The sequence below is a fragment of the Pipistrellus hanaki genome (assembly GCF_964339955.1).
Source record: "Pipistrellus hanaki genome assembly, chromosome: 2".
Taxonomy (NCBI): Eukaryota; Metazoa; Chordata; class Mammalia; order Chiroptera; family Vespertilionidae; genus Pipistrellus; species Pipistrellus hanaki.
The window spans coordinates 172,912,760-172,933,954 of NC_140504.1; the positions used below are offsets into that span (position 1 = coordinate 172,912,760).

Sequence of the window (21,195 nt, forward strand, 5' to 3'; positions counted from 1 at the left end):
CTTATGAGGGAATATTCCAGTTCCTTGATACCTTGCTCCTTCTCCTAGCGGCTGCTTCTTCAGGACCTCCATGACAGTCACGTGTGTAACTCTCTCCTGGTGGCCGAGAGCGAAGAAGATCTGTGGCGCAGCGAGACCCCCTTCCACTCCCGACAGCGGGCACCCCTGCCCAGCGATGGTGAGGTTCCACCGGGAGCTTCCTTTCCTTTATCAGACTGGTGAGAAGCCGAGGGCAGAGTCACCATTGGTGGCAAGTAATACAGTGAGAGCCAGGAGGGGAGGACACAAAAGGATCACTAGACTTGGCTATTTCAAGTTCATCAGAGACTCCAGTAGAAGTACTTCAGTGGGATACAAACTAGAGGAAATTGAAAAGTGAAAGGATGTTAGGTCGAGCAGAGAATAACTAATCTTTCAGGTGGCTTGGGAGTGAAGGGAGAGATGAAATGGATGTGGCAGGAGCTAGCGGAAATGGAGGTCAAGGCAGCAATTTTAAACTAAGGGAGAGACTTGCGCACATTTATATTCCAAGGCAAAAGCCAGGCGAGGGGGGAAAGGTTGAAGAATACTGGAGAGAAGGGGGTCATTGAAGGGACACTGGCTGTCACCTGTCTTCCTAAGGGCCTGGTCCTGTCTTGTTTCCCAAAGTGACGGTCTTCCTCCTGCAGGGTAATAGACTGGGCAAGGGTGGGCGTGGGGGACAAGCAGGCCAGTTGACAGGTGAGAGAAGGCCAGCAGAGTGGAGCCTGAGACCCGGTAGGAGGGCTTTCTGATTGGCTGTCCCTCCAAACAGGCAGGCACAGGACCCCTTGGGGATTTCTGGTCATGGTTAAGAAACATGGTAATCTACTCGAGATGGTAATTGAGGTCTCCACACTTCTGCTCCCTTCTTTTATTCCTGATGACCTCTCACCCCAACTCAGAGCAGTGATTTTTCAACTGGTGTGCCACAAGAATTTTTAAAGCATGCAGTACCTAAAAGATATTTCTCCAGAGAGGGGCACTAGCCTCTGCTCCCTTAAATTGCCAAATTAAAAAATGACAACAGTCAACACAACAATAGCTGTCCAGTGTGAATGAGTCAAAACTATACCTTTTTTTTTTCTTTTTGATCAGGTCGACAAAAAAATATATTTTTTGGTATGCTGCAGAATTTTAATAATTAGTTTATGTGTGCCATGAGATGAAATGCCATTCCTTTGTAGTTCTCCCTTCTGGTTTAAAAGTAAAATCAGACCACTCCTTATTTTTAACATTCTCAGCAAGTCTGTAGAGGAACCTTCCTGACAGCTCCAGAGAGTGCATCTCTCAGCACATCCCGGGACATGTTCCACATCAAAGCAGAATTCCTGTAATTAGTGGGCTTCCCGGGGTTTTGGCGGCATCTTCTGCAAATTGAGCATGAGCGAGGACAGCCCTGCACTGTTACTTCACAATGACTTCCAGCAGCCTGAGATGTAAGACCAGGCAGGCGCCAGACAGAGCCCCTCCTCAGTATAGTCTCTCCATGTGGTGTTGCTGAAACCCTTAGCAACCAGCATTCCGTTCCAGACTGTGCAGCCTCCTGGGTTTTCTGTAACTGCTCACATCTGACAGCAGCTTCTCTGGGAAACCAAATTGCCACCATTGGGCTACTGGAAGGTTCCACATCAACCTGGAAAGGGTCAGACACGGCATTGGATGTGACTGTGGACTCTTGCACACTGTCACACTGCCCTTTGGATTCTTTGGGGTATCCAAAGAATACCTCAGGACACAGCTTTCCCACAGGACACAGCTTTCCCACTCTGGGGAGGGTGTGTATCAGTAGGCTTTGCTTTTTTTTAGTGGGGTTATTGTTATAACTCCCAATGAGTACACAGATGGGGTGCATATTGCATGATGATGTATATGTGTCAGGAGGGTGTTGTGGCATTAACTTTAGGATTTTCTCATGCTTTGCCTCTCCTGACACCTCTTCTTGGCTCCTTTTCCACATCTCTCTAAGATAATTCTGAAAACCTTTGTGCTGTGATCTGTCTTCCTAAGAGCATGGTCCTGCCTTATTACCCAGAGTGACCATCTTTGCCCTGCAGGGTAATAAACAAGGCTGAGGAGCCTGGGAAATGGGAATAAGTTCACAGGTGAGAGCAGAGGGCTGTATGCCATTTCTGACCCACGTCTCCGTTCCCCCATCAGATTATGCTGCTGATGAGAGCTGTGCACCCCGAGGATACCTGGCAGCCACAATGCAGTTTGTCCCTGGCCATTTCTCCTGTGACGTCGTGTGGGGCACCGTGATTCGAGTCCATTCGCGCCTCAAAATGGGGCCCAGCATGGGGGTCTCTCGTGGTATATGATGGCATGAGCGGGCAGGTGGAGTGTGTAGGGGGATCGGGAGAAGGGAGTTCCCTGAGCCCCCATCACTCCTACAGCCATCCAGGCCCTGCGCTCCGTGCTCAACGCCTTCTCCGTGGTGAACCGGAAGAATATGTTTGTCTACCAGGAGCGAGCAACCAAGGCTGTGTATTACCTTCGGTACGTGAGCCCTGCAGAGACGGGGTAAAGCGTGGTGCCTGGCTGGGGCAGGAGGAGGTTTGTCCAAAGACCTTGCCGCTCTTTCCCAGGCTCCTGGAGACGTCCTGCAGTGAGCGGCCATCGGAAGGCGATGCCACGCCCCCCTCCCTGGCTCTGTCCCGAAGCCAGGAGCCCATCTACTCCGAGGAAGCCTCGGCATGTACCCCTTCACTCCCTGAGGCCCTGCTCTCCATCAGTCTTCGCTCTCTGGGCCCGGGCCCTGACCAGAGTTTTCCTACAGGGTCCTCGTTCTCCCCTCGACCTGGCTTCCAGCCGCAGTGCGGACGCTGCTCGTCCTGTGGGCCAGGTGGACAGACATATCCAGTTGCTGGTGCATGGTGTAGGGCAGGCTGGTAAGGACAGCAGGGAGAGGGTAGGACGTGGCCAGATGAGGTTCCAGGATTCTCGGGGACTTCTCTTGGAGCCTTCCTACTCCAGCTCATGCTGTGCTCTGGGCTTCCCTTGCGTAGGAGCTGGGTGGGAAAGGACAGACTGCTGTGATATTTAGGGGCCAGGACCTAGAGCTGATTGAAATGCAGCTTGGGGAAGGAGGGTCATTAAAGTTGGCATCAGCTATCTGTCCTGGGTAACTGTGGGTAGATCGTGGCCTCACTGGCTGGATACCAGGGGCGAATTGGGGGTGAAGGTGATTGGTTCAAGTTGAGATATGTTGAGCCTGAGGTGTCTGTTAGGCAAATGGATTTTCCATCCAATGTTTATGGCCCAATGAGTGTGTGTACTAGGTCTTGGACTAAGATTGTTATATATGGGTAGATAATGTTACTATTCCCATTTTATGGCCAAGGACACAGGCTTTGAGAGGTAAAACTCACTTGTCCAGAGTCACACAGTGAGCAGCTTGGCAGAACTAAAACTTAGTGCTGGCTGCCTCTGGTGTATGGGAGAAAGTTTGAGTCTGGGGTTAAGGGCTGGTTTGGGGTAGCTGGATCCTCCACAGGGTCTCCACCTTCCCACCACGGCTCTATCAAGGTCCCGAGATCACAGATGAGCTGGTGCGGGTTCTGCGTCGGCGCCTGGATGAGGCCACTCTGGACGTCATCACAGTCATGCTTGTTCGGAACTGCAAGCTAACACCAGCTGATGTAGAGGTCAGCTCCCCCCCAGAATCCAACATCCTCCATACAGCTGCAGATGCAGGACAGTCAGCCAGAACCTGCTCATCCAGCTCTGACTGCCCTTCCCACTCTCTGCAGTTCATCCAGCCCCCTGGAAGTCTCCCCTCGGAGGTGTTGCATCTGGCCCTGCCCGCCTCCTGCAGGCCCTGGCTTCCGGCCGTGGCCTGGTACCTGCGGCAAAACCTGCTTATCTTCCTGCACTCTCCCAAGTACACAGACAGCAATGGCTGGAACCACTTCCAGGTGAGGTTTCACACACCTCATTCAACACCCACATGCGCCCAAGTACCCCCCATGCACACACACACCCTTACTGTATAACTGTTATACAGATGCCCCATTGTATCTTGGCCCATGGACCTGTGTACACCCCTCCTCCCACATACACCTTTATTATCTACCTGTGCCTTTCTGTGCTTCCCATTCCCCACTGTGGACACCCTTCCCTCATGGCTTTTGGCCATTTGCCTAGTCTTACTTAATTTTCTGGCTGTTCTTTCTCCAGCATCCGCTCCCACCCCAGGGCAGCCTCCCCGACTTGGACATTTACTTGTATAACAAGCCTGGTGGACAGGGCACTGGTGGCAAAGGTACAGAGCATGGCACTACCAGGTGTGGGAAAGCCTTTCCTGAGGTGGCTGAGAGGGCCTTTCCCAGCCTTGCAGCTAGGGGGGGTTTGGGGAGGTGAGGCAAGGGGATCTGGAAGTCCCAGCCCTGAGTTTTTCCTGTGGATTTCTACCTAGGAGTTGCCTGCATCACGCTATCCTTTGTGGATGAGGGAGGGGCCCCCATCTCACTGGCATCATGGCCCCCCTCTTCCCCGGGGCCCCCAGATCTACTGCAAGAGGAGGAATTTGAGCAGCTGGTCACGGTCACTCGCTGCCCAGTCCTGCCGGACAGTTCTTCAGGTGGGGCAGCTTGGTCAGAGGCGGGGTGTTCAGTTAATGCTGTAGGAATTGGAGGCGCCCTTACGTGACCCTCATTCTTTCCTCCAGCTCACAGTGGAGCCCCACGGCTTCGACTAGATGTGTGGGAAAAGGGGAACATCAGTATCGTGCAGCTGGAAGAAAAGCTCCGAGGAGCAGCTCGCCAGGCCTTGGCTGATGCTGTCATGGAGCTGCAGCTGCTGCCGGCCTCCCTGTGCACAGAGGACATGTCCCCAGGTATGTGGGGTGAGAGCCTCACTGGTCCGGGCAAGATGGTGGTTCAGGTGAGGGTGCACAGGGGGGATTCTGGAAGACGTCACAGAGGCCCCATCTGAAATACTCATTCTTAATTGTCCCTTCCCTTCCCTGCGTCAGCTAGTCCCTGGCAGAAATGTGCCCAGGCTTGCCGAAACCGGTTTGGCTCAGTGGATAGAGCGTCGGTCTGCGGACTGAAAGGTCCCAGGTTCGATTCCGGTGAAGGGCATGTACCTGAGTTGCGGGCACATCCCCAGTAGGGGGTGTGCAAGAGGCAGCTGGTTGATGTTTCTCTCTCAACGACGTTTCTAGCTCTCTATATCTCTCCCTTCCTCTCTGTAAAAAAATCAATAAAATATATTTTTTTTAAATCTAAAAAAAAAAAAAAAATGTGCCCAGGCTTAGGGTCACCCTCTTAGAGTGGGAAATGTCAGCAACTCAATTCACACCAAATCTGCAGCCACGCTCAATTGCATATGCTGTCACTCACTAACCCACAGAGAAGGTGTCAAGTCGCTGTCATACCCTGGGGCTAGGTTGTCTGGAATGGGGATGGATGGTCAGTGACAAAATCTGTATTGTCTGGTGTCCACAGGAAGTCTCAGGAGTGGGTCCTTGGAAACCAAGAGCCCTGCAGGCCGAGCTAGCACCTTTCCCCCTGGGCCTGCCCCTGGCGAGCCTGTGACTCCCCCCAGCAGAGCTGGCCGGCGTAGCTTCTGGGATATGCTGGTAAGGGGGGAATGGGAGGAAGTGATGAAGTTGGCATCTACTTCTCGCCTGCCTCCTGGCCCCACCTGCACTCCCCTGCAGGCCTGGCCTCACGTCTCCGGTTATAGAAAACTGCCCTGTCCCTTGGGTAGGAGCTTGCCGAATGTAGCAAGTTCTCACTGACAGAGAGAGCTTCAGCTAAGTAAGGGTCCTCACGTCCACTTTTCTTACCCTGTCCTCACCACCTGCAGGGTAAGAGGGCTTTTCCAGTGACACGGCTGGGTGGAGAGTTGAGTAGCTTGCGCAAGGTAGCTTAGTCAGCCTGCAGTGAGGCCAGGGCCCGAGCCCGAGCCTCCACATCCTCCAGGCTCTTGTCACCCTTCCAGCCTCTACCCTGTTCCCCCTCTCAGTTGCCCTGCTCATCCACTGCATTGCCTCCAGAATAAAACAGAATCCGGGGACTTGGGTTCTCCCAAAACAACTGATGACATTGTCCTGGATCGGCCAGAAGACACTCGGGGCCGGAGGCGTCACAAAACTGAAAATGTTCGGACTCCGGGTGGCACTGAGCGGGCATCGGGCCCGGATTCTGGAGCCCAGAGACAAAGGTGTGTGTGTGTGACGTGTCAGGGAGGGTGCGGTGTGAAATCATAGTTGATAATGGATTTATAGAAACACATATCAAGTATCAGTGTGCAGTTCTTCCTCCTGCTGTGTCTTCAGACGCCGGACCACGCAGCTGGAGGAGGGCGAGGTGGGGACCCTGCAGCCTGTGTTCGCTCGGGTCACTCAGCGCTGGATGGAGTTCATGGTTCAGACGGGTGAGACCCCAGCCCCCTCCCCTCCTCAGCCTATCCGCCTCCCCCCCGCCCCCCATACACATACACACCCCAACCAGGACTCCTTTGCCCGGATCCAGGTTGCACCTCAGTGTCCAAGAGCTCCACCCACATGGTGTCCCGGTTCCTCCTTTCGTCCATCTTGTCTGAGTTCACCACTCTGGTCACCTCAATGGCTGGAGACACCAGTGTCCGCATCTTTGAGCAGCTTTTGTGAGTTTGGGGTCTCACAGAGGCTGAGCTAGGGGAGCTAGGCTCAGGAGGCGATGGCCGGAGGTGAGGCCATGGGTGGGCTGCCTTCTGAGCATCCCTCCCTCCCAGCAGGACTTCAGAGCCAGACGTCCTCACTCCTTGTTCCCTTGGACAACTGGGCCCAGCACCCCGCCCCACAGCTGAGCGGCACCTGCTGCTGCTGGGAAGGAACTTCTCGCAGTGGAGGAGGCCAACCCAGCAGGGTGAGGGCACGGCCTAGGGGAGCCGGGTTTGCAGTGACTGAAGGTAGTCTCTGACCTTGCGGGGGGCAGGATGGGACTGAGGGGACCTGCCTCCAGGACCCCGTTACGACCCTCCCCCTCCCCGTAGCCCCCAAAGCCTTGCAGCGCTTCGAGCCTGGAAGTGACGGCAGCTCCGGACGACATGCTCCCCGGCAGAGGTTCTTGCTCCTGGAGGTCGTGGATAAGAAGGTAGATGTGGGGTCAGGGGCTGGGTGTGGGAAGAGGTTCTGTGATCTCGCTGACCCTGACTGTGACCCCTGACTTCCAGCTGCAGCTGCTGACTTACAACTGGGCCCCAGACCTGGGCGCAGCGCTGGGCCGAGCGCTGGTTCGCCTCGTGCAGTGGCAGAACGCCCGCGCCCACCTCATCTTCTGCCTCCTCAGCCAGAAGCTTGGCCTCTTCCATCACTACGGCCAGCTGGACTTCCCCGTGCGGGATGAAAAGGTGCTGCGCTCCGGCTCCCTCCTCCAGTTCTGGCTCCTGAGGGTTTGAAGGAAGTACTGGCTCGGAAGCAGGGGAAGGGGACAGACTAAAAGTAGAGGGAGTGGGGAAGGAGAGACAGAGAGGAGGCCAGGGCAGGAGAGAAGGTCTGAGGACAAAAGCCACGCCCCCATTATGAGGCTCCATCTTTCTCAGGAGCCAAACCCATTCCTTCTGCCGACCACCGTGGAAACAGAGGCCCTCATCCGGAGCGCAAGCCCCCCTCTGAGCCGTGAGCAAGGCCGGCTGAGTGGGTCCTCTCGGGGCGGGGGCCCCCTGCCCCTGGACACATTCCCCTTCGACGAGGCCCTGAGGGACATCACAGCCGCCCGCCCCAGCTCCTCACTTGGCCCGGTGCCCAGGCCCCCTGACCCCGTCACCTACCACGGACAACAGTTCCTGGAGATCAAGATGGCAGAGCGCAGAGGTGAGGGCACTGGGTGGACGGTGGGCAGGGACAGACTGGAATCTGGGAGGGAGAGGGGCAGCAGGTCCTGGTGGCCACTACTGATGCTTCCCACCCCCAGAGCTGGAGCGGCAGATGAAGATGGAGAACCTGTTTGTAACCTGGCAGCAGCGCTCCACGCCCGCCAGCATGCCCATCAGTGTGAGTGGCCCGACCCCCATCCTGCAGGAGCGTCTGTGACCCCTCCCTGGCCACCACTCCAGTGTTCACGGCCCCATTTCCGCAGGCCGGGGAGCTGGAGACCCTGAAGCAGTCCTCCCGCCTGGTGCATTACTGTGCAACGGCCCTGCTCTTCGACCCGGCCGCCTGGCTGCATGGGCCCCCGGAGACCTGTGGGCCCCCCGAGGGGCAGGTGAGGCTCAGGACTCCTGGATTTCTCCGCTGGGATCACCCTTTACCCCACAGCGACCTCCATTCCCCCGCCCCCTGGTGGTCCACAGCGGGTAGAGCCTTCCTTAATCCCCCTCCCACAGCGGCGCCTTCGCCCTGAGTCCGGGTCTGGGAGCCGAGAGGCTCCCGCAAGCTGTGAGGCCTTGGACGTGTCCCCGCCCGGTGCCCGGGAGGAACCGTGGCTGAAGGAGCTGAGCCTGGCTTTCCTGCAGCAGTATGTGCAGTATCTGCAGAGCATGGGCTTCGCGCTGGTGCCGCTGCGGCCCCCCTCACCTGCCCGAAGGTGAGCCCATCTCTTCCTCCCTTGTCCTCCTCTTCCTCCCCTCCCTTCCTCCACTGCAGGTGAGGCTCCACCTGCCCTTCCTGTCTTCACAGAGGTCCCGCAAGGACAGTTCAGACCTTATGCCTGTTCACCCCACTAGGCCAGCACACACACACATGCACACACGTGCGCGCACACGCACACGAGGACCTTGGACACTTCCATGCAGCCCTCACTCACATCCTTAAACTTCACAGAGCTGTACATTCTCACAGAGCTTGTGCCCAGGTACATCTCATTGCTTACATGCTGGTGTACAGCCATGCACATGGATCTGGTACACGTTCCTAAGCCTCTGGATCTGGGTCTTAATGATTGCTGTCCTTAATGATTGCTGTCCTGATAACCTCACTGTCCTGTCCTGAAATTTTACATGGTTTGTGTCCCAGAAAGTCCCTTACTCACCGAGGGTAGCTGTTTTCCTCACCAAGAACCCCTGCACTGAGCCTGCTTGCATCACTGCACTCTGGCCTGTTCTTGGTGATGTTCATTCACTGGCTACTAGAGTCTTAGAAAGTCAGCAGCTCGCCAAAGCTGGTTTGGCTCAGTGGTAGAGCATCGGTCTGCGGACTGAAAGGTCCCAGGTTCAATTCTGGACAAGGGCATGTACATTGGTTGCGGGCACATCCCCGGTAGGGCGTGTGCAAGAGGCAGCTGGTCGATGTTTCTCTCTCCCTTCCTCTCTGTAAAAAATAAAAATATATTATTAAAAAAAAAAAAAAAAAGTCACCAGCTCCTCTGTCACCACCTTCCTTCTCCCCTGAGCTCAGTGACAAGTTCACAACCACCTCTTCCTCTGTGTCTAATCTCTGTGGCCCTGCTCTGTGCTCTTCTCAACATCTGACCATCCAGATTCTGTGTTCCCACCCCTTCCCAGTGGCTGATGGGAAAGTATCTGTTCATGTTACAGTTACTCTCATATCTCCGAATTTATGAGTTTATTTCCTCCCTCCTCTTACTTCAAATTTGATGCACTTTCAAGTTAATAAATATAATTGTATCCTTAATCAAGATCCCACCATGGGCCAGAAAGTCAGTTCCAACTCCTTAGTGTTTGTAACCAGCTCTCCGCCTCCCAGGCTGCCCCTCTTTTCCCGGCCTTAGGAAGAGGGGACCCGCCCCTCGTTGCTCAGTGACAGCCGGAGGAGTAGCTGCTCAGCTTGCTGCCCTTGGCCAGGTCCCAGCTGTAGGAGCTTCTCTGAGACACTTGTTTGCTTACTTTCTTGAATTTATCAAAAATCTGAATACTTTTTAAAACAAAAGATACACTAGCTTAAAAAAATGTTTCTAGAGCAAAATGTAAAGTCAGGCCTTTCTTTGTCACCAGACTTAAAGTATCACCAGTAACTAGCTGGTCTTGTCCCTATTTCTTAAGGATGAAATGGGGCATGTCTCCTTGAATTTCCCTAATGAAATCTTAGACATACAGCCCCCTGCCCCCTCCCGCCTCCCCTGCGGCCCCCAGTAAACAGATCCCCATGCCCTCATGGGTGTCTCCCCACATTCTCAGCAAGCCTCTCTGGCCTCATCCTCTCACTGGTAGAGAAAGGCCTGGCATCCTTCTCTGCACTGAGCACTGCTCACTTCCCTTAAAGCAGCCGTTACTGAGGGAGCCTTGCCACCTCCTCCCCGTGGTGCCCCGAGCAGGCCCTCTCTGGGCTGTCTCCGCTCCTACAGACAATCCCACGTAAAATGGACTGGGTCCGAGAGCTGTCACCCTTCACCCCACTGGCTGCTGCATCTTCTTGTCCCTCTTCCTTTCCTGCAGCACCAGCCGGCCGCGGGCCATGGCCATCCTTGGAACAGAGGGCCGGAGTTCCTTCTCCTCCAAAAGCAAGGGTGATGGGAGCCCCAAGGTAACGTCTCATCACCTATCTTCCCTGATAGTGAAATCAGTGCCCCTGAATCATTTTCCCAAGGCCAGAGGTCAGTGACCCTGGGTGGTGGCTTAGGTTGTTGATCCCAGCCTGACACCACTAACGTCACCGCCCCAGAGACTTTCTCCCTGCTGATCTGCGGCCGGTGAACCACTCCTGCCCCCGAAGCCATCTTTTTTTCTTTCTTCAGAGCACTGGCTCTCCAGTCACCACCTACCACCTGCAGCGGGCACTGCCCGGAGGCATCATCCTCATGGAGCTGGCTTTCCAGGTGAGCAGGGGGAGCACTGAGTGAGGAGAGCCAGACTCACCTGTCTCTTACCCTCCTGACCTCACCTTCACCCTCTCTCTAGGGCTGTTACTTCTGTGTCAAACAGTTTGCCCTGGAGTGTTCCCGAATCCCCATGGGCCAAGCTGTCAATTCTCAGGTATGTGGTGGAGTGGGAATATGGCGTCTGAGGTATAGTCCCTGGTATGCTGTAGCCAATATGAATAATGCATGAGCAGTCTGGCTGAGGGGTGACCTGGTGCTGTGTGCTGGCTAGGTCAGTGGTCCTTCTAGTGACTGGACCATCGACCAGCATCACTCTGCAGGTGGTCCAGCATTGTATTCAGCTGTAACAAGAGGGCAGAAGGCATTCCAGCACAGTGGCTGATCTAGCTGTGATCATTGGGCACAGACAGCCTGGCACTGTGTCGATCCACAACCATAGATGGTTGGTGCAGACATTTGAGCATAGTGGCTAATCTGACACATGAGTAAGTCGGTGCCATGGCCAATCCTGGCCTAATCTAGAGCTGGCAATAGCCTTTGCATTGCATAGAGTCACTAACACTACGGCCCGCGGGCCACATGCGGCCCGCAGAGGAGTCTGATCCGGCCCGCCAGGTTTTTTGGGCAGTGAGCGCAGCCGAGGTGTTACAGTAGGAATTAGTCGTTCATATAGTCCAGCCCTCCAGCTCTCTGAGGGACCGTGATCTGGCCCCCACTTTAAAAAGTTTGAGGACCCCTGACTTAGAATGTGGGCTAGAGTTCCCACCCACACAGCATGCCCGCCAGTTATTTATTCAGGCCTGTCTGCCTGCCTCAAGGCAGGGCCCCTGCACCCCATGAGCACCAAGCACCAGGAGTGCTCGGGAGTGAGAGGTTCAAGTGAGGTCAGGGACCTGAAGCCCTCCGTACTTCCATGATTCAGCGTCGTCAGGTTGCCCCATGTCATGCGAAGGCCCAGGCCTTCCTCGTGTCTCCCATTTGGTTTCCGAGAGGTCAGGATCTGCCTGGGCCCGGTCTGTCGCCTTCCAGCACAGACAACACAGATTCCTCTCCTGTCTGGAGAGCTATCAGCCTTTGACTTGCTGTGGATACCTAGGCCAGTCATCACAAGAAAAGGTGATCCAGGAAAGCTTGGTGATTGCAGGAACCTCCTAGAGCCTGAATGCCTAGAAGGGAGCCGTGGGCCTCAGGGATTTTCACACTGGGCTATTGTATTGATGGGAAGGACCCCTCCCCACTCTCCACCCTCCATTACTCAAACTTTCTGGCTTCCCTGCTCCCTGATCTCTATCCAGCTTGGCTCTCTGCCTCTACATATCTAATCGTTAAACCTACTTGGTTTCTAAATTGCTTTATTGTTATTGTTTATTAACTGCTTAGTATATATACTACAGTGAAGGGGAGTTTTATTTCTCCGGTACAGATCAGGAAACTGGGGCTGATGGAGGCTCATTAACTTGCCCCAGGGCACAGAGCAAGCTGGGGGCAGTACTGACTCTGAGGCTCCCATCGCTGTGGAAGTTTTTCATACTGTCTCTGACTTTAGGGAGACCTTTACTTCACCTCCACAGTAGATAGGAAACTGAGGCAGGTAACGTGACTTACCCAGCATTGTGCGCTACTCTGCTCCTAGGCCATTGCTTCCTCTACAGTCATTTTTCCTTTCCTATTGACTCCTATGCCAGGGCCCCCAAGGAAGTGCTCATGTAGATTCTGCCATTCCGGCACCATCGATCCAGTTGTTAGCACTTTAACTAATGGTGATTTCCACCAAGAGATCAGCTCAGTGTCTCTGCCACCCTTTACTCACTCATTCACAGATCAATTAGATCTGACTTGGCAGGATGTCCAAGACAAAGCTTTAGCAAAGAGAAGTTAGCCAGGCTTCAGGATCAGGGAGAGCAGCTTTCAGGCAGAGAAAAAAAGAGAGAATGTGATGTACTTGTGAAGAATGAGTATTTTGATGAGAAAATAAAGCTGGAGAGATGGGAAAGGGACAGCAAAAACTTCCTAATAGTAAATAATTACCCACCTGGCCTAGCCTGACCACCTTGTTTAAAATGGCAACTGCTTTACTTCTTGTTTTCCATAACACCGTCTTCTAACCTCCTGTGCACTCATTTCTCTAAAGTTTATTGTATTATCTCCCACCACTCAATGTAAGCTTCTTGAGGGCTTGGGTTTGTTGCCCAATGTATCCCCAGCACCTAGAATGGTACCAGGTAGGCACTCAGCAAGTATTTGTTGCATCAGTGAATCTGTGCCAGACTTTAGTAGACTCTGGGCCTCAAAATAAAAAGTCCCATCTCTCAAAAAAGTCAGTTTCATATAAACAGGGTTACAATCCTATCTAATAAAGAGTGAATATGCTAATTGACTGTCATGCTCTCACAAAGATGGCAGCGTGCACAGCCAATAAGAAGGGAATATGCTAATTGGCTACCACACCCTCAAGATGGCAGCACCCACAGCCACAAGGTGGTGGCGCCCAGTCTCCTCAGCCCCAATGGGGCAAGTCCAGGCCCTCACCCAGGCGGGTCTGGCTACTCCGTGCGCCTGCCTCCAAAGTTCCCTAGTCCCCTTAGCCTCCAGCTGCGCAGGGCCAGTCTGAGGTGCAGGCAAGTCACTGATGGTGGCTGCCCAGCTACCCAGGGCCGCCTGAAGCTCAGATAACCAGGGCCTGCTTGCACTGGCGGCAGTGGCAGCAGCAGAGGTGTGATGGGGCATTGTCTTCTGATTGCCAGGTCACCTCCTGCCCCTGAGGGCTCCTGGACTGTGAGAGGGGGCAGGCTGGGTTGAGGGGAACCATGAATTTTCATGCACCGGGCCTCTATCCTATATATAATAAAACTGGTAATATGCAAATTGGTCCTTACATCACAAGATGGCTGCCTTCAATCATCACAAGATAGACAGCAGGGGAGGGCAGTTGGGGGCTACCAGGCCTGCAGGGGAGGGCAGTTGGGGTGATCAGGCTGGCAGGGGAGCAGTTAGGTGTCAACCAGGCTGGCAGGGGAGTGGTTAGGTGGCAATCAGGCTGGCAGGGGAGCAGTTAGGAAGGCTATCAGGCTGGTAGGCAGAGTGGTTAAGGGCAGTCAGGCAGTCAGCCAGGCAGGTGAGTGACTAGGAGCCAGCAGTCCTGGATTGTGAGTATGTCTGACTAACCCTGAGGGGTCCCCAGATTGAAGAGGGTGCAGGCTAGGCTGGTACCCCCCCCCCCCCCCCCCCCTTACCCCAGGCCTCTAGTATAGTGTAAAAGATAATATAATGAGGAAAGTGTCCCTGAGCTGTTCGGGCAATAGGGTGAGTCCTGAGCTGTCTTCTCCCATGCAAAAGGAGGAAATGGGAATATGCTGGGCAGCCTGTGCTACCATTTCCTCACCAGCCCCTGTGCCTCCGCAGCTGTCCATGCTGTTCACCGAGGAGTGCGACAAGGTGCGGGACCTGATGCACGTGCACTCGTTCAGCTATGACTTCCACCTGCGCCTCGTGCACCAGCATGTGGTGGGCACCCACCTGGTGCTGCGGCACGGCTACCACCTCACCACCTTCCTGAGACACTTCCTGGCCCACCACCCCGATGGGCCCCACTTTGGTCGCAATCACATTTACCAAGGTTGGTTGGTCCCCACGGGCAAGCCAGTGAAACTGAAAAAGAACAGGCCACAAGGTGGGGGCCAATGGGGCCACTTCCTAGGGCCACACTTTGTCTTTCTACCCCATGTTGTTAGTTGCCTCATATCACTTGGACCCTGCCCCCTCGTCTCTGTCTTAACTTCTTCATAGTCTGTTTCACATCAAAGTTTAGACCCTATGTTGTATACCCTCCCCTGCCTGTCCTGAGCCACTTTGTCCTGCCTCGATGTTCTACGGGACCTTAGGAGCTCTCCACAAAAGCAGGGCCGGTCTGCTTGTCAATCAGAGCCTTAGGACCTCCTAATCCCCCAGCCCATCAGACCAGGGCGTCTCTCCCAGGCTCACTGTCTCCTGGCACTTGCCCCTTAGGGACCCTGGAGCTTCCCACGCCGCTCATTGCTGCCCACCAGCTGTACAACTACGTGGCTGACCATGCCAGCTCCTACCACATGAAGCCGCTGCGAATGGCTCGGCCAGGGGGGCCAGAGCATAATGAATATGCCCTGGTGTCGGCCTGGCACAGGTACGGAGGACAGGGGACACCAGCACATTCTCTGGTGGAGCTGCAGGCAGGACCATCCTTACCGTTGGGAGGCCTGTGTGTTCTTGGGCAGACAGGTTGAGGCTGGCTTCATTAGGACCTCAGGCTGACATCTCATCCCCACCCACAGCTCTGGCTCCTACCTGGACTCTGAGGGACTTCGTCACCAGGACGACTTTGATGTGTCCCTGCTTGTCTGTCACTGCGCTGCACCCTTCGAGGAGCAAGGAGAGGCCGAGCGGCATGTTCTGCGGTCAGCAGATGCCCACCTTGAATGTGCCCATTGTCCTGCCTGCCCCCTGTCCTTGCCGTTTCCTGCTGTAACCACCACCCTTGCCCCCTCCCCATTCCAGGCTGCAGTTCTTCGTGGTGCTCACCAGCCAACGAGAGCTCTTTCCCAGACTAACTGCTGACTTGCGCAGGTTCCGGAAGCCACCCAGACTTCCCCCTGAGCCAGAGGCTCCTGGGAGCTCAGCTGGGAGCCCTAGGGAGGCCTCGGGGGGTGGTCTGGTGCCTGGCCCAGCTCCTCAGTTCCCCCCGCTGGCCGCAGAGGTGGGCGTGGCACGGGCGCGGCTGGCTCAGCTGGTACGGCTAGCCGGAGGGCACTGCCGCAGGGACACCCTCTGGAAGCGCCTCTTCTTGCTGGAGCCACCGGGGCCCGATCGGCTGCGGCTAGGGGGGCGCCTGGCCCTGGCGGAGCTGGAGGAGCTCCTGGAGGCGGTCCACGCCAAGTCCATCGCGGACATTGACCCCCAGCTGGTAAGGAACTGTGGGTTCCGGAGGGGATGGGATGGGTGTTAGGGTTCCATGGGCAGCCAGGGTGGAGGGGGCAGGGCGGCTCTGGGACAGTAGGTCCAGGCCTGTGGACCTCCCCAGGACTGCTTCCTGTCCATGACGGTCTCCTGGTACCAGAGTCTGATCAAGGTTCTCCTGAGCCGCTTTCCCCAGAGCTGCCGCCACTTCCAGAGCCCAGACCTGGGGACTCAGTACCTGGTAAGTCTCCTTGACCTGCCTCAAAAACACAAACCTTCCTTGGCTAGAGATCCCGAGGGCCAAGTTCTGGAACCTCATCGGTGGTTGGTCTTGGAGGCTGCAGTCCCAGAAAGGACCTCTCAGGCTTTAAGCCTTCTTATTCCCCCAAAGTGTGGCCCTCACACCACAACACCAGCACCACCTGGGAGCTTGCCAACATGCACATGGGCCCCACTTCAGACCCGACTGAGACTGCCTTTCAGCCAGATCCCCATGTAACTGCGTACACTGAAGCTGGAAGCACTGCCAGGAAGAACAGGTGGAGAGAAGAGCTGTGGTGATAGGCACACGCTGGGGGGAGTAAAAGGTTAGCGATGAGCCCGTGAGAGCAGTGGTCCAGGAAAGGACACTTAAGAGATGACTCCACAAGAAAAAGTAGGAGTTGGTTCGCGGTGATGGTCCTGCAGCCTGGTTCCTGTGGGGAAGATTAGTTCCGAGGTGTTCTGAAGGGACATCGGGGATTGGCACTCAGGAGATCTGGGCAGCATCTGTATGGACAGGGGGTCCCTGCAGCCCTGGGAGTGGGAGAGATTGCCCAGGAACAGGCAGACAGGAGGGGACAGTCCAGGGAGGTCAGAGGTATAAAACCTGGGATAGCACAGGAGGCAATGAGGGGGCTGTCAAGGGCAGAGGACTCCCCTTGGCTGTGGGCTGCGGTGCCAGCTCTGTGCAGGGCCTCAGATAGATGACTTCAGGAACCTCCCAGCCAAGCCCCCTCCCCTTCACTAAGATGAGGCTGGACAGGCTAGACAGGGGCCAGTGAGGGTGAGGACAGATTCCGTTTAAAGAGGAGGTTCTAGGTGACCGTGGAGTGAGTGCAGGTGGGTTTGGGTGTGATGATGGAAGCAGCCCTTCAGCCTAGTCCCACCACTTCCAGGAGGCCCTCGGGAGGGTCTGTGCTTCCTCAGGTGGGACAACCCTCACTCCCCATCTCATCTTGTCTTCTGCTGCAGGTTGTGTTAAATCAGAAGTTCACTGACTGTTTTGTGCTAGTGTTTCTGGATTCCCACTTGGGAAAGACGGTGAGAACAGGGGGTGTGGGACTCTGTGTCAGCCTGGTGGGAAGCTGTACTCGAGCCTGCTGAGGTTGGGAGGCCTACCTGCCCTTCTCTCACCAGTGGACCCCCACTCTGTTCCCCAGTCTCTGACAGTGGTTTTCCGCGAGCCCTTCCCAGTACAGCCCCAGGACAGCGAGAGCCCCCCTGCCCAGCTGGTCTCCACCTACCATCACCTCGAGTCCGTCATCAACACGGCCTGTTTCACCCTCTGGACCCGCCTCCTCTGAGGAATGGACGCTGAACGTCACCGTTCCTCCGATCATGCTCTATAAGATTACTCACTTGGAGTAGGACTGGCCAGCCCTCTGTGCCCCAGCACAAGCCTGGACACTGCGGGACGCCAGCAGCTTTGTGCATCTCTCTGCGGGTCTGTAGCCCAGCCTGGCAGCAGGGGCTGCCCTCCCTAAACACTCACGCTGCTGACCAGCCAGGGCTCCAGCAGGCCAGCTCACCTCCTGAGGTTCCCATCTCTCAGGCCCCCGGGCCCTTCCAGAAGGGGACTCTTTCCTGCTCACTGGTGGAATCCAGGAATTCTTCACACCAGGTGGCAAGCGCTCACCCGAGGGCTCCTCTGCCTGAATCCAGCCTCCAGGATTGAGCTCTCTGGCCCTCACTACCCGCTGAGACATCACGGTGGGCATTGCCGTTGAGATAAGACACCTGGGCTCCAATCCCAGCTCTGTCTCTGAAGCACCTGTGAGCCTGAGCAAGTCCCTTTGCTTCCGGCCCCTGGAGTCTCATCTGGAGGTGAGGAGGTGGACTCAAAGCTCTCTCTCCTCCAGGCAGCACTGCGGCCTGGGGGCTCCGGCGTGAGCTCTGTCCCTTCCCAAAGGAGGGGAGCGATCAGAGAAAGCGAAGGGTTAGACACCGTGTGTCTCCAATAACATACATGTATGAAATGCTCAGCAAGTGGTCTTTAATTCCAGAGGATACTCGGGATGCTCAGTTCGCTGTCCCAGAGGGGCGCGTGGGTGGACTGCGGGACCTCACTGGCCAGCCCGGGAGATGCCCCGCCTATCCCAGTAGGAACGGAGCCAACTCAGGCCCTCCACTGTGTCTCCTGAGGGAAGAAGGAGGCAGCAGCATCTCAGACCATGAGGAGGAGAACAGCTCCTGCCCGATACCCGTCCCTCAGTTCTCCCGCGCCCCGGGCCAAGCCTGGAGCCTCAGCCTGCCCCTCACCTTGAGGCTGGTACTCGCAGCCGACGAAGCCTTTGTAGCCTTCGTCTTCCAGCAGTTGGAACAGATAGGGGAAGTTCAACTCTCCAGGGCTGCCAGGGTGCCCCCGGCCCGGGACCTGTGCCACCTGCACATGCCCTGGGGACAGGCAGGGGCAGATGCAAGGCCCAGGCTCCTGCTCAGGCCTGAAGGACAGGTGTGTGTGTGTGTGGGGGGGGGGGGGGGGGGAACGTAGGGAGAGCTTGGAGGAATGGGGGGAGGACGAAGCAGCACAGCAGATGAGGAAGGAGCAGAGAGAGGGACCCTCACCAACGATGGGCAGGAACTCCCGGATGTTTCCTGTCAGATTCCCATCCATGATCTGCCAGTGGAATATGTCCTGGGCAGAGATCACTCCAGTCAGAAATGCCTCCGGCCCACCATGCTTCCCAGCTGGAGAGCTCGGGCCCTCAGAAGCACTCCTTTTCTTCACGTACCATTTGTAGCTGGAGGTTGGGCCTTCCCACCTTCTGTAAGATGGCTGCCGCTGGAGAGACACCGGGAGGGGGGCGTGACCCACGGAGGGCACAAGAATCAGAGGGACAGGAGGCGGCACAGGGCTGGGGCCCCTACCCTGCTGGGGCGAGTCCAGGAAGTACTGGGGGTCGGTGATGTGGGTGTTAATGGGCTCCAGCAGTCCCACGAGGTTCTCCTAGCGCCGTGTTGGACCTGTAAGTAGAGCTCTTCCACCCCCGTTGGGCTTCTATCTGTCACTGATCAAGCCCCTCCCCAGTCGCTCTGACTCCGGCCAGTGCCCAGCGTTATGCCTGGCTACTCTGCACTGTGCACCCCCTTCCCTGCACACTCAGACACATTCCTATAAGCATGTGTGTCTGTTTTCACTGTCGCCTCACCCTAGCCAAAACGTCAGCTGCGTGCCTCAGGTTCTCCAGAAAAACTGTCTCCATTTCACCCCTGACTGCGGCTCGATCAGCACCCCGGGGCACTCGGCCGGCCATCAGATGAATCCTGTGGGGAAAATGGGACTGGAAGGGGCTGTGGAGTCCACCTCAGAGCAGGGCCTTAACTCCCTCCACTCCTCTTCCAGCTGCCCTCCCGCCATGCCAGCCCTCCCATCCCCCAAAGGCCTCTGGTCGGGACCTCTTGGCCCTGGTGCTCAGGCCTTAGACACACCCGTGTCCGCTTTTGGCCAAGCCTTTTCCCCACAATCCCCCTGAGGGTGCTCCTGCCGCAGAGTCCAGTCCTCACTTAGCCCCTCCTGTACTTTCAACCTCCTTCCCAGTGGCCCTTCTCAGCCTTTAAACACAATTAAGTCTCACTTTTTTGACATTTTGACCCAAACCCTTCTTGAGAATTCCATGCTGCTTGTCTCTGTTTCCTGAATGCTGCTGCTTCTCATCTGATTTCTGACCCCACCCCGCCCAATAATGGCCCCTTATTGCCAGTTCCTTAGCCTATTTAGAGCCGCAGGATTTGACATTTATTTGATCCGCCCCGCTTTGAGCCTTCCAACCTCCCACCACCACCTGATCTTTCTCGGCCACTTCCAACCCCAACAAGCTACCTCTCCAGCCTCTTGAACTTTGCTGAACACACCAGGCCGCCTCTTGCCTCTGGCCACAGCATCCCTGCATGGAATGCTCCTTCCATCGAGCAAATGGCCACTCCTTAAGCCCCAGTTCAGCATCAGTACCTGTAGGAGGCCGCCTCTGATCCCAGACAGGTGCCTACTCTGCTCCCACTGCCCCTGCCTCCGTGAATTGACCCGTTCTCCAACGGACCCCTCCTCCGTTTTCTGTTTACTCTGCTATCTCCCAGGTCAGACTGAGCTCCCAGCATGGGATCCCAGCAGGAGGGAGGCATGAAAGAGTTGCCAACTGAGAATGACACACAACAAATATGAAAGGCAATTTACAAAGCACCGGGACCGCAGGGTGTAGGAGCGCCAGCGCGCTCCGACTTCTGAGCCTCTCAAAGCCTGGGGATGTCACCCACCCCCAGCCCCTTCCCCCAAACACGTGCGGCGGGGTCGTGGGTCAGAGGGGAAGAGAAAGGGCAGGTACCTGGGACAGCCCAGGGCCTTGGCGTACAGCACCGCCTGCTCCAGCCCCTCTCGGAAGGCCGCCTGCCTCCCGGGGACGGCCCCCAGCCCCATCTCCCCCTCCTCTCGGTCTCCTGCGGAGAGAACGGAGCTCAGCGCCCGCCCAGGCGCGGGCCCCCCTCCCGGGCCCGGGCCGCCGCGCACCCGGAGGCGTGTTGATCAGCACCAGCTGCAGCCCCGCGTCCTGCGCCGCGCGCGCCAGCGCCTCGGGCGGCTCCGCGTACGGCCAGGCGACCTCGGCGGCCTCGAAGCCCGAGCTGCCCGCCGCCCGCAGCCGCGCGGGGAGGCCGGGGAGCTCGGGGAACAGCCAGGACACATTGGCCGAGAAGCGGAGCGGAGCCATGGCCGGCGCGGGGCAGAGTCCGCCGGGCCGGAAGGCGGAAGCGGGTGGGGCGCCCGCTAGGGGCGTCCGGAGCTCGCGGAGGTGCAGTGTCCCGGCAGGCCGATAGGGGGCGCGCTGCAGCCGCGAGTCAGGGCCGTGAGCTCTGTGGGCGGTGTCAGGTAAGAGAAGCGATGTGTTGTAAAAACCGTGGGCATTCCAGAAAAGTGAGATGTTTCAAAACAGGAGAAAGGGAAGCGCAGGGAGAGGAAAGAGGGCTGCGCGAGGGCCGCGCGGCCAGGACGCAGGCAGAGAGAAGGTGGGGAGCCCGGGTGGCCCTTTGTCTGAGGTCGCGGCGGCAAGTAAGGAGCCAGCCTGCCTCCAAGGCCATTACAATGAAGGAATGAGACTTGAGCAAACACTTAGCAGTATTTTTCCTCATTGTGGAAATGGCATCTGTTCATTACAGACCATTTGAAAGCTTATAACCAAGTAAAGAACATTTAAACCACTAGTTATCACACCAATCACCCATTAACTTTCCCTTACAGATGAAAAAAATTAAAGTGCAGTTTCTTCCTTAGGAAATTTTAGTCATACTTCAT

At 56.3% G+C, this 21,195-nt stretch overlaps 2 protein-coding genes across 2 annotated transcripts in view; one reads left to right on the forward strand and one right to left on the reverse strand.

Moving 5' to 3' along the window:
- The window catches only part of SZT2 (SZT2 subunit of KICSTOR complex), a 49,871-nt gene extending 32,611 nt beyond the window's left edge, over window positions 1-17,260 (forward strand). The window contains exons 42-72 of the mRNA XM_084874451.1: window positions 49-178; window positions 2,179-2,331; window positions 2,415-2,517; window positions 2,607-2,712; window positions 2,798-2,909; window positions 3,547-3,665; window positions 3,771-3,935; window positions 4,198-4,282; window positions 4,436-4,600; window positions 4,688-4,855; window positions 5,469-5,602; window positions 6,023-6,189; window positions 6,305-6,402; window positions 6,501-6,633; window positions 6,745-6,875; window positions 7,003-7,103; window positions 7,183-7,359; window positions 7,552-7,822; window positions 7,923-8,002; window positions 8,088-8,213; window positions 8,335-8,534; window positions 10,342-10,429; window positions 10,641-10,721; window positions 10,804-10,878; window positions 14,127-14,340; window positions 14,730-14,883; window positions 15,032-15,154; window positions 15,255-15,660; window positions 15,778-15,894; window positions 16,887-16,955; window positions 17,075-17,260. Of these exons, the coding sequence (XP_084730577.1) occupies window positions 49-178; window positions 2,179-2,331; window positions 2,415-2,517; window positions 2,607-2,712; window positions 2,798-2,909; window positions 3,547-3,665; window positions 3,771-3,935; window positions 4,198-4,282; window positions 4,436-4,600; window positions 4,688-4,855; window positions 5,469-5,602; window positions 6,023-6,189; window positions 6,305-6,402; window positions 6,501-6,633; window positions 6,745-6,875; window positions 7,003-7,103; window positions 7,183-7,359; window positions 7,552-7,822; window positions 7,923-8,002; window positions 8,088-8,213; window positions 8,335-8,534; window positions 10,342-10,429; window positions 10,641-10,721; window positions 10,804-10,878; window positions 14,127-14,340; window positions 14,730-14,883; window positions 15,032-15,154; window positions 15,255-15,660; window positions 15,778-15,894; window positions 16,887-16,955; window positions 17,075-17,218 (4,395 nt within the window). The 3' untranslated portion in view covers window positions 17,219-17,260. The remainder of the gene's footprint in view (window positions 1-48; window positions 179-2,178; window positions 2,332-2,414; window positions 2,518-2,606; window positions 2,713-2,797; window positions 2,910-3,546; window positions 3,666-3,770; window positions 3,936-4,197; window positions 4,283-4,435; window positions 4,601-4,687; window positions 4,856-5,468; window positions 5,603-6,022; window positions 6,190-6,304; window positions 6,403-6,500; window positions 6,634-6,744; window positions 6,876-7,002; window positions 7,104-7,182; window positions 7,360-7,551; window positions 7,823-7,922; window positions 8,003-8,087; window positions 8,214-8,334; window positions 8,535-10,341; window positions 10,430-10,640; window positions 10,722-10,803; window positions 10,879-14,126; window positions 14,341-14,729; window positions 14,884-15,031; window positions 15,155-15,254; window positions 15,661-15,777; window positions 15,895-16,886; window positions 16,956-17,074) is intronic.
- A 625-nt stretch (window positions 17,261-17,885) lies between these two features.
- HYI (hydroxypyruvate isomerase (putative)) lies at window positions 17,886-20,661 on the reverse strand. The gene is made up of 8 exons (XM_084874720.1): window positions 20,416-20,661; window positions 20,234-20,345; window positions 19,064-19,178; window positions 18,783-18,861; window positions 18,647-18,696; window positions 18,480-18,549; window positions 18,174-18,308; window positions 17,886-18,051 (listed from the first exon to the last, which is right to left on the reverse strand). The coding sequence occupies exons 1-8, from the start codon at window positions 20,612-20,614 to the stop codon at window positions 17,978-17,980; spliced, it is 834 nt and encodes a 277-aa protein (XP_084730846.1). The 5' UTR covers window positions 20,615-20,661; the 3' UTR covers window positions 17,886-17,977.
- Between the last annotated feature and the right edge of the window lie 534 nt (window positions 20,662-21,195).

Excerpts from the sequence above, each read along its gene's own strand:
- HYI (XM_084874720.1), bottom strand. The coding sequence starts at position 20,614 with ATGGCTCCGCTCCGCTTCTCGGCCAATGTGTCCTGGCTGTTCCCCGAG. Across the intron at positions 20,346-20,415 it reads GCTGATCAACACGCCTCCGG|GAGACCGAGAGGAGGGGGAG; the intron begins GTGCGCGGCGGC and ends TTCTCTCCGCAG. Across the intron at positions 18,550-18,646 it reads CCAACCTCCAGCTACAAATG|GACATATTCCACTGGCAGAT; the intron begins GTACGTGAAGAA and ends ATCTCTGCCCAG.